Source organism: Equus asinus, chromosome 13 (genome assembly GCF_041296235.1).
Source record: "Equus asinus isolate D_3611 breed Donkey chromosome 13, EquAss-T2T_v2, whole genome shotgun sequence".
NCBI classification, from domain to species: Eukaryota; Metazoa; Chordata; class Mammalia; order Perissodactyla; family Equidae; genus Equus; species Equus asinus.
In genome coordinates, this window is record NC_091802.1 from 16,340,830 (window position 1) to 16,351,822 (window position 10,993).

Below are 10,993 nucleotides of genomic sequence, written 5' to 3' on the forward strand. Positions count from 1 at the left end.
AATGGCACTGTCTATCCTCTTAAACAGGCCAGAATCTTAGGACACATCTGTGAACCCAGCCTCCCTCAGCTCGCATCTCAGTCCATCACCAAATCTTGTAAATTCTCCCTCCTAATTATCTCTTAATTCCTTTTGCTTTCCCGTGCCTTTGCCACTGCCGCCTTTATCCAGGCTCTTAACTCAGATACAGCAGCAGCTTTCTGATTGGCATCTCTGCTTCCACTTTGTTCCATACCAGACCTAAATGCTTAACATAGATTATAATTATCCTGGTGTGATTTTTTAATACCTTTTACTTTCACGTTCAAAAGAGTTCTGGATTAGATGATAAAATTAGATGGTTACCCTAATTGTAAGTCCCTACCTAATCTGGCCCCTGTCTTCCTCTCCAGCCTCATCTTGAACTATGCATGCTTACGTTGCCCTCTGTGTTTTGGACACAGTGGCCATCTCTCAGTACCTGGAATGCCCCATAAGTTCTCTTCTGCCTCAAGGTCTTTGTACCTGGTGTTCTCTTTACCTAGGATCCTAGAATGCCATGTTTTCTTCCCCCAGTTCTTTCCTTGTTAATTTTCATTATACTCTCAGTTCCTAGCTCAGTTACCTCCTCAGAGAAGCCTTCTCTGACCCTCCTAAGGCAGTTCCACTTATTACATAGGTTTCATAGCACCTTGTACCTATCTTTTACAGTATTTATCACAGTGACAATTTTACATGTATTTGAGTGATTCTTGGATTAATACCTACCTTCTCTCAGACTGTCAGCTTGATGGAGGGAGAGAATATGTCTGTATTTGCTTACTGCAGTATCTCCAGCTTTTTGCACAATGCCTGGCACATAGTTGATACATAATAAACATCTGTTGAATGAATAGAGAAATGAATGCCAGCTGTCATAACTTCTTAAAAATTCTAACCTATTCTCTATAACTCAGTTGAGCAAAGTAGTGCTCAAAGGCAGTGAAACATGTTTATACTTCTTTAAAAGTGTGGAGTAGCCAAGTACCCCAGCTTTCTCTATACTTCCATTAGTTTACAATAGAGAGTGCAGCCTGTTAGTGTGTGAGTTGTATAAGGCTTGTGGGTGTTTATTGCCAACATAGATTTTAAGAATTGGGGAAGTTTCATATAAAATTATGGGTTGCTGGTTTCATTTGAAAATTTTAGAGATCTGGCAAAACTGGGCTGGCAGACCCACTTGACATGAATTACCTAGAACTAAATGGTGGCCATACCCTTTGAAATCGTCATTTATGTCATCTGGCATAGTGTTACTAAAAATGTGGTTATTGAACTGGCTGCTTGGCCACAAACTGTTTGTCACTGTCCACAGACCTTGCACCACACGTTTAGTTCAGCAGACATTTCCTTGGCTGCATGACTTTCTTCAGTGTATTGATTTACATTCTAGCACAAGCTGTATATCTTATTAGGGACTGCCATTTTGAGTAGCACCTTGTAAATATCTGAGTTTGTAATCCCTGATTTTCACAGTTTTCTTTAAAATGCCAGTGCAAAATAACATTCAGAAGTTGTAGGACAGTTTTATGTCAGTATGTACTGTTCTTAGGTAATACTGTTCATTGAGTTTATTTTATAAGGTGTCTCGGTTATTAAGTTTCTTTGATAGAAAAATTCTGAAATTTTTCATTTCAGATTTTAAGACTAAGCATAGATATTGTATTGGGATGTTTTCCTTTTGCGTATTTAGCAATGAAGTTTAGAAATAGATTGGGCTACTGTTAGAGAATAAAGCATGTGAATTTATTTGAATGCCTTAGTGTGGTGCTCAGTGAGAGCTTCTTTCCTTGTGTAAAATGGTCTCTCATTGCTCTGTCATTGAAGGAAATGGAGTTGGCCCGTCTTTTTCATACACTTGACTGATTTCACAGGAGTAAAATACAGTGTTCTTATTAGAATTAAAAATAAAGTTTTTGTAGATTTAATACCTTTTTATTGCTACATCATTTAATCTTGTTAAAGCTGAGTTTGTACTGCTTTTAACTGAGGAAGAAATACAAGGGTAGTATGAGTCCTTTTTTTTTTTAATGTGAAAATTGAGGCAATTGCTGTGCGATTGAGTGAAGCAGAAATGTGTTCATGGTTGCTTGCCCATGGATTAACTCTCTTTTATCGTCTCCCACAAATGACAGAATTAATATATATCTACTTCTGATGTCTAGGAATAGACTTAATACCCTTTTAAAAAGGCTTAATATATTTTAATGAGACTTTTTATTGTTAGTGTATATTTATACAATAAACTTCCACTTCCACTGTTTTATAGAAACTGGTTTTAGCTTTAAAAGATCACCAATGTAAAGTCAGTCACTTTTGAAGTTCGTATCTTCTTGACTTCACTCCAGCGTTTTGCTTTTTCATCTTGTTAAATGCTTTTCCCCCTCAAAATTTAGGGTTATCTATTGTAAGATCACGACTGCTGTTTTGTTTTTTACTTGCAGTTGACTGGTATAGTTTTACTTAAGCTTTCATTGTCAATCTTTGGCTCACTTTGTTTTAGGCATAGTTTTTGTTTATAACATAGTTTTTGTAATTGGTTTTGGCTTTATGATGTAATCTGAGTCTTATAACATGAGTTTAGTATTTTTTATTTTTATTTTTATTGCAGTAACATTGGATGATAACATTGTATAACTTCCAGGTGTACATCGTAATATATTTCAGATTCTGTGTAGATTACATCATGTTCGCCGTGCAAAGAGTACACGAGCCTATTCACCCCTTCTGCCCTCTTCCCTTCCCCCGAGTTTACTATTTTATTTTACTCTTTACATTTATTTATTTCACATTTGTTTTATGTTGTACTTTGTTTTGATTGCTTTTTTTCTTCTTTACACTATGATCTGGTTTTCACCTCCCCTTCCTTTCCCAACTGATTTTATTTGATTATGTTACTTCTTTTAATTTTTCCAGTGTTTATATTCTTAAATGTATGCTTATGTCTCTGCTACTTAATTTATCAGCCTTGGATGAAATCTTTTTCTTTCTTTCTTTCTTTTTCTTTTTCTTTTTTTTTTTTTTTGGTGAGGAAGATTGGCCCTGAGCTAACATCTGTTGCCAATCCTCCTCTTTTTTGCTTTGAGGAAGATTGTCCCTGAGCTAACATCTCTGCCAATCTTACTCTATTTTGTATATGGGAGACCTGCCACAGCACGACTTCCTGAGTGGTGTATAGCTCCGTGCCCAGGATCTGAACCTGTGGACCTGAGGCTGCTGAAGCGGGGCACGCAGACTTAGCCACTATGCCACTGGGCTGGCCCCCTTAGGTGAAATCTTTTGATGCCATGTATAAAAGATGAGGAAATAATGTACTTACCTACTTCTTCCTTTCCTGTTCCCCCTACTGAATTTTAATTACATGTAGATAATCATGGTTTACAGATACATTCTGTTATGTAGCCACAATTCACAGGTGTTTTAATCTCAGGTCTCTGGTTAAAATAACCTCAGTGCCCACTGCTAGTCCTTTTGCCATAGTTTCTTCATTTGTCTCTTGATTGGTTGAACTTCATCCATTAGGAATTTTTTCACAAAGAGATCATGGGAACTATGTTCTTTGAGTTCTTGTAAGCTCAGAAATGTTTATCTATTGTCATTATATTTGAAGTACAATTTGGCTGAGTATAAACTTGTTGAGTAGCGTTCTTTTTTCTCCTACGGCTTTGTAGGCCGTGTTTTTGTCTTCTGCTATTATATAGTGCTCTGTGGAAGTCTGAAGCCAGCCTCCTTTACCCTGCTGCCCCTCCTCCCCCAGTGAGTGATTTAACTTTTTTGCCTAGATGTGTAAAGGTTTTTCCTCTTAATTCTTAAAGTCTAGTAACTTTCTAGAATATGTCCTGGTGTTGCTTAGTCTGTATTGGTTTTTTTTTTTTTTTTTTTATGTGAGGAAGACGCTCACTGAGCTAACATCTGTTGCCAATCTTCCTCATTTTGCTTGAGGAAGATTGTCGCTGAGCTAACATCTGTGCCAGTCCTCCTCCATTTTTTGTATGTGGGACATCGCCACGGCATGGCTTGATGAGCAGTGTGTATGTCCATGCCCAGGATCTGACCCTTCAGCCTGGGCCCCCGAAGTGGATCATGTGAACTTAACCATTATGATACCAGGCCAGCCCCTGTATTGGTTTTCCTAGGGACAAAGTGAATCTTCTGCTTTTGGAAAATGATCTTGAATCATTTCTTTTTGTTTTCTTCATCTCCCCAAAGCCCCCCAGTACATAGTTGTATATTCTGGTTGTAGGTCCTTCTAGTTCTGCTGGGTGGGACGCCACCTCACCATGGCTTGATGAGCAGTGCTAGGTCCATGCCCAGGACCTGAACTGGCAAAACCCTGGGCCACCAAAGCGGAGTGTGTGAACTTAACCACTCGGCTCGGGCCTGGCCCCTTGAATCATTTCTTTGAATATTTCTTTGTTTTACTCCTTTGGTTCTCTTACTCAGGAACACCAATTATGTGTGTGAAGGAGTCTCCATTATCTGCCTCTCTGGTGTTTCTTATTTTTTCTCACCTCTTGTTCATTTCCATTTCACTGGTTTATTTTTTATTTATTTATTTTGTTTGAGAAAGATCAGCCCTGAGCTAACATCTGTGTCCATCTTCCTCTACTTTATATGTGGGACATCTGCCACTGCATGGCTTGATGAGCGGTGCCATGTCCACACCCGGGATCTGAACCCGCGGACCCCAGGCCGCCAAAGCGGAACGTGCACACTTAACTGCTGCGCCACCGGGCCAGCCCCTCACTGGTTTATTGAGATATAGTTCACATACTATAAAATTCACCCTTTTAAATTGTATAATTCAGTAGTTTTTAATATATTGACAAGATTATGCACTACCACTATCTCATTTCTGAATTCCTTTTCATTTTGCATGCTTTTTTAAGTCTTATTTTCTTTGCCCTCTTTTGTCCTTCTCAGTGTGTCACAGAAGTATATAAAGTTTGTCCCGTGATTAGAGATGGTAACTTTAATCACTTAGTTAAGGTGATATCCATCAGATTTCTTTATTGTAGGGCCTGGCCCCGTGGCCGAGTGGTTAAGGTTGGTGCGCTCCGCCTTCGGTGGCCCAGGGTTTCACCGGTTCAGATCCTGGGTGCAGACGTGGCACTGCTCATCAGGCTACGTTGAGGAGGCGTCCCACATGCCACAGCTAGAAGAACCCACAACTAAAAATATACAACTATGTACTGGGGGGGTGGGGGAGAAAACGCAGGGGAAAAAAAAAAGGAGGAAGATGGCAACAGTTGTTACCTCAGGTGCCAAAAATAAAAAAAGATTTCTTCGTTGCAGTGTTATTATTTTCTCCTTGGTAGTTGATAATTTGTGGGGAAATACTTAGAGACTATGAAAATATTGTTTTTCCTCAAACTTTTGCCTACTATTTTTAGCATCCATTAATGATTCTTAATTGAAACAGTGATTAGTATGGTGATTTCCAAGTGTAATTTGCTAACTTCTTTTTTTTCTTTTTCCTGAGGAAGATTAGCCCTGAGCTGACATCTGCCAATCTTCCTCTTTTTTCTGAGGGAGACTGGCCCTGAGCTGACATCCATGCCCATCTTCCTCTACTTTATATGAGGAACGCCTACCACAGTATGACTTGCCATGTGGTGCCATGTCCCCACCCGGGATCCGAACTGGCGAACCCCGGGCTGCTGAAGCAGAACGTGCGCACTTAACCACTGCGCCACCGGGCCAGCCCCTGACTTCTTTATTCTACATTGAATTGTCATTCTTCTTTAAGAAAGAGCTGTCCCTTCTCCCTCATTTATTTATTTATGTAAGTATGGACTCATGTATTTTTGTCTTGGGCTATAATTCCTTGCTGGCATTCTTCATTCAGGTTTCCCAGATTTGGTGAGTGGGAGCCCCTTCAAGCTGGCCCGTGTCCTTTTGATTTGTCATCATCTTTCTTTGAGCATGACTTATTTTCTAAAATGTTCCAGACTCATCTTGTACTTCCCCTACTCCAGACCTGGAACCACCATTTATCCAAGGAACTCTGGTTCCTTTTAGTGGGGAGTGATAATTTGGAAACCAAGATCTGGAACATTAGGTATGCTCATTGCTTTGGGGAGTGTCATAGTTTTTAGGCTCTTGTATCTCTTGAGATTACGCTATAGCCATCCTCTTTCTGTTTGCTGTAGATTATATTAAACATTCATTCTTAATCTCTTCCATTTTTTTCCCTATAAATTGTACCCTAAGCATTGTTTTTTTTTTTTTTAAGATTGGCACCTGCGCTAACAACTGTTGCCAATCTTCTTTTTTCTCTTCTTCTTCCCAAAGTCCCCCAGTACATAGTTGTAGATTCTAGTTGTGAGTGCCTCGGGTTGTGCTATGTGGGACGCCGCCTCAGCATGGCCTGATCAGTGGTGCCATGTCCGTGCCCAGGATCCAAACCAGCGAAACCCTGGGCCACCGAAGTGGAGTACACGAACTTAACCTCTTGGCCACGGAGCCGGCCCCTGAAGCATTCTTAAAGGTCATCAAAAAAACGTTATATTCAAGTAGAGAGTGCAATTTCTGTATAGATAACAAACAAGTCTATATTCCTGAAATCTAATCCTGCCCATCATCACTCTTTTCACAAGTTCTTTTACTTTGAAAGTTGTGTTTTTCTAAAGAATTTTTTGAAAGAGTAGGTCATGTCATCTAATAACCACTGGTTGTGTATTCCTTAATATGTGTTCAGTACTGTTACTGTATGCTTAATATCATGCAGCAGAAGAATAAAGAGTTTGTTGTGGGGTCAGGCTGGAGGATAATGGAAATGTTTACTGTTGTTTGGTTATTCTGTCTTCAGGAACTCTTTTGATTGTTCCATGTCTCCGTAATTTGCTCTACAAATATTTCAGTTTCTATCATTGTGCTGCTTTGTAGTATTCTTCATAGAGCCATGAAATTTTACTTGGAAGGACCCTTAGATCATTATGTCCAATCTCTTAATTTTACAGATGGAGAAACTGAGACCTAAGAACTGAAGTGACTTTAAGTTCATGGCTAGTTGATTGCAGAACCAAGGTTAGAGTCCAGGTTTCTGAACTCCCATGGTAGAACACTTTTGCTGTGGGTGATGGAGGATCTTGGGTCCATGGTACCTTCCTAAAGTTTCCATGGTAGCCAGATAGAGCACTCTTCCTTCCATCCTGGCACTCAAGCATCTGGGCATTGAGGTTTTCAGAATGATTGATCATTTGATTACCAAGAAAGAAACAGAAAAGAAGATGGGACAGATCAGGAGTTGTTTGAGGATGGCCAGCTGTCTGACCATACAGCTTCAGGCCAGAATTCTGAGCAGTTTTTTTGTTATTTGTTTTTTTGTTTTTTGTGTTTTTTTTGAGGAAGATTAGCCCTGAGCTAACTACTGCCAGTCTTCCTCTTTTTGCTGAGGAAGCCTGGCCCTGAGCTAATGTCGTGCCCATCTTCCTCTACTTTATACATGGGATGCCTACCACAGCATGGCGTGCCAAGCAGTGCCATGTCTGCACCCGGGATCCGAATGGGCGAACCCCGGGCCGCCGAGAAGCGGAATGTGCAAACTTAACCGCTGCGCCACTGGGCTGGCCCCAGCAGACAGTTTCAAAGCTCTTCTTACCTTTCATAGTTCAGTCCCATCTACTGGCTTTCTGCTCTGTCTTTTCATTACCCTGTTATAAATAACATCCATTGGTTTTCTTTTTAAGATTTTCAGCTTAGCAGCATTTTAAGATTAGAATAGTTCTACTGGCACAAGTTTCTTAACAAGTTAAACAGATATATCATAGGATCCATTCCTAAGTATCTACCCAAGAGAAATGAAAACATATCCTTACAAAGACTTGTATGTAGAATATTTATAGTAGCATTGTTCGTGATAGCCAAAAAGTAGAAACAGTTCAACTGTCCATCAAGTGGTGCATAGATAAACCACAGATGTGGTTATCGATATGACAAATAAACTACAATTTGATTATCTACCCAATAGAATATTATTTGGCCATAATAAGGAATGAAGTACTGATATGTGCTACTCAGTGGATGAACCTCACAAACATTGTGCTGAGTGAAAGAATCCAGATACAAAGAACACATATTCTATGATTTCATTTATATGAAACATCTGTAAAAGTTAAATCTGTCGAGACAGAAAGTGCATTGGTGGTTGTCTAGAGCTGAGGGTGGACGAGGAATGACTTGCAAATGGACACGAGGTTTCTTTTTGGGGTGATGGACGTGTTCTAAAATTGGATTGTCGTGATGATTGCACTGCTGCAAATGTACTAAAAATTATTGAATTGTTTACTTACAGTTGACTTTTATAGTATGTAAATTGTACCTCAGTAAAGCTGCTAAAAATAGTTACGTTTTAAATTTGGTATCTATAGTCTTTGTTATATTTAAGTATCTTATCATATTTTCATTATTAAACATTTTTTACTGCTTTCTTTCCACATTTAAGTATGATTTTCAAAGAATGCTAATGTCGAATGATGTTAATGATAATAGAAGAATAGCCAGCATTTATAAAATAGTTACTTTGTACTAGACGTTATGCTAAGTACGCTTCACAGATCATCTCACAGCAGCACTATAACATAGGTACCATTATCTCCATTCTACAGCTGAGGAAACAGTCTCGTAGAGGTTAAATAACTTGTCCAGCCTCACATAACGAAGTAAAGAGAGGATCAGGCAGGAATTGGAAGGGAGGCACGCTGCTCTTCTATACTCCATGTGTGAAAAATACAGTGTTTTCGGTGGAATTTATACTGCTTTTCATTTACTGTGACTGTGTTAAACACCCAGGTGTGTATGCCACTGTGCTGAATGCTCTATAGAGCTATTTATTGTGATCTCCTAGGAAATTCAAATGGGAGTTTGGTATTGCCTGGCTGCCATAGAGTTTTTACAGCTTAGTGAATCTTACTAATCAGTTTTACTTCTTTTTCTCTACCCCTCAGTCTTAATTTTAAAGATCCTGAAGCAGTCAGAGCTCTGACCTGTACTCTCCTAAGGGAAGATTTTGGACTGTCTATTGATATTCCATTGGAGCGACTAATTCCCACAGTTCCCTTGAGACTCAACTATATTCATTGGGTGGAAGATCTGATCGGTCATCAGGATTCTGACAAAAGTACTCTCCGAAGAGGAATTGACATAGGTATATGGTTTAAAATTCTTTTTTGGCTAAACATAAGTTTCATAAATTTTGCAAGGTCAAATTCTCTGTGAACTTCTCTTCTGGGTGTTTCTTGGGTGAAAGAAGCTGGCTGTGGATATTACTGTTCTTATTTGCTACACCTGGGCTTGTCTTTTTCTCAATTTCTCTTGTGAAGGGATTGTCAGCACCAAACAGGGTAAGAGAGGTGCAGAAGGGAAGTGAGGCTCTTGTTTTCTTAGCTTTCCAGATTACCATGTTGATGTCTGTGTCTGTTGGGCATTATATTTACTCTGAATTGTTTGGTATTAGTACAGTAGTCCCCATATTGGGATTTTGTGGTGATGGCTATTTAATAAAAGATCATGTGGGCCTGAATACTTTTGGGAATCTCTTGAGTGATTATTTGTAGAGGGTAGGGTAAGATTTTAATTGTAGACTTTTACAATGGAGAAAACTGTTCCAGTTTGGTTCCTTTGAAAGAGTAAGTGGAGATACAGAAGGAAATGAAGCCAGGCTATGTTTTGCAATTATAAATTTATGTTTATCATAGCCAGTGTTTTCATTTACTAGGATTAAAAATTTTTTAATCCTTTGGCCTTTACTAGTCCTTTATGGGAAAACTGGAATTCAAAACTCTATGACTTTACTTCTAAATATAGTATAGTTAATAGGAAACACAATTTCTAGGTAGTAGTAAATGTTTAACTTTGATGTTTGTGTGCATTTCAGTCCTGATCATACACTACCTTTTCTGCAGCATTTATTGACCCCTCCTTTATCCTCTATGCACTCTCCTCCATTGACTTGCATGACACCAGACTCCTCTGGTTTTCCTCTTTCATTTCTAATCACCCTTCTCCCCTTTTCGGGCTTACTTTCCTGTATCTGGCCATTAAATGTTGAGCTCAGTCTTTAGCCCTTTTCTTATGCAGCAGCCTACCTCTGGGCAATTTCATCCACATCTGTGACTTTATTTTCCACCTCCATGCAAATAACCTACAAATCTGTATATTCCTCCAACTTAGATTTGTTTTCTTGAACTCTAGTCCCATGTATTTCAGAAACTTAGATATCTGAAAAACTCCTCAGACTTTCCTACGTCCCGGATCAGGCTCATATTCTTTTTTCCTAATCTTGGTCCTCTTCCTTTGTTTCTTACTTCAGCGAATCCACCACAGTCCACCCTGTCATCCTTGATATTTACTTCTCCCCATTCTCATTGAGAATGTCTGTCACCATTTCCTGTTGGTTTTTCTCTCTCAAATATTTCTTAAATCGTCTGCTTCTCTCCACTGCCTCCACCCTGGACCAAGTCTCCATCATCTCTCCTGGTCTACAGAATACCTTCTCAACTGCGCTCTTCTCATCCACTCTGTTGCCTCTCTCTTCCATTCTACAGAAAGTGTGTGTAAATCTATTTCTGATCACATCTTGGCCACTGTAATGGGTTCCTTTTAAAAGCCTCTGTGGTAAACACCCACTAGATTATAAAGTTCAGAGCCTGTTACTTTTTTGCTTACTATAATATCCCAAGGCCTAGCAAAATTTCTGGTACATAGTAGGTGTCCAATAAATAATTTATTGAATGTTGATGGATAAATACATCATTCTTTCAACATTCAAATTTCTGAACACCCCCTATGAGCTAAGCACTGTGTAAAAATAATGGGATTTAACAAAAGCTTCTGCCCTTTTATGTTCATGGCAGAAGATTGGCTGATTGGTTATAGAAAGCTTAGAAAGCTTGAGAGCTTGTTTGGTGCTAATTTATTTTAATTATGCCCCAAACCTTCTAAAATAACACTTGGGGATATAGGAGGTTAATGG

At 39.1% G+C, this 10,993-nt stretch overlaps 1 protein-coding gene across 1 annotated transcript in view; it reads left to right on the forward strand.

Annotated features, from left to right (window-relative positions):
* The window catches only part of METTL16 (methyltransferase 16, RNA N6-adenosine), a 78,258-nt gene that overhangs the window by 18,069 nt on the left and 49,196 nt on the right, over positions 1-10,993 (forward strand). The window contains exon 3 of the mRNA XM_014826987.3: positions 8,967-9,166. Within this exon, the coding sequence (XP_014682473.1) occupies positions 8,967-9,166 (200 nt within the window). The remainder of the gene's footprint in view (positions 1-8,966; positions 9,167-10,993) is intronic.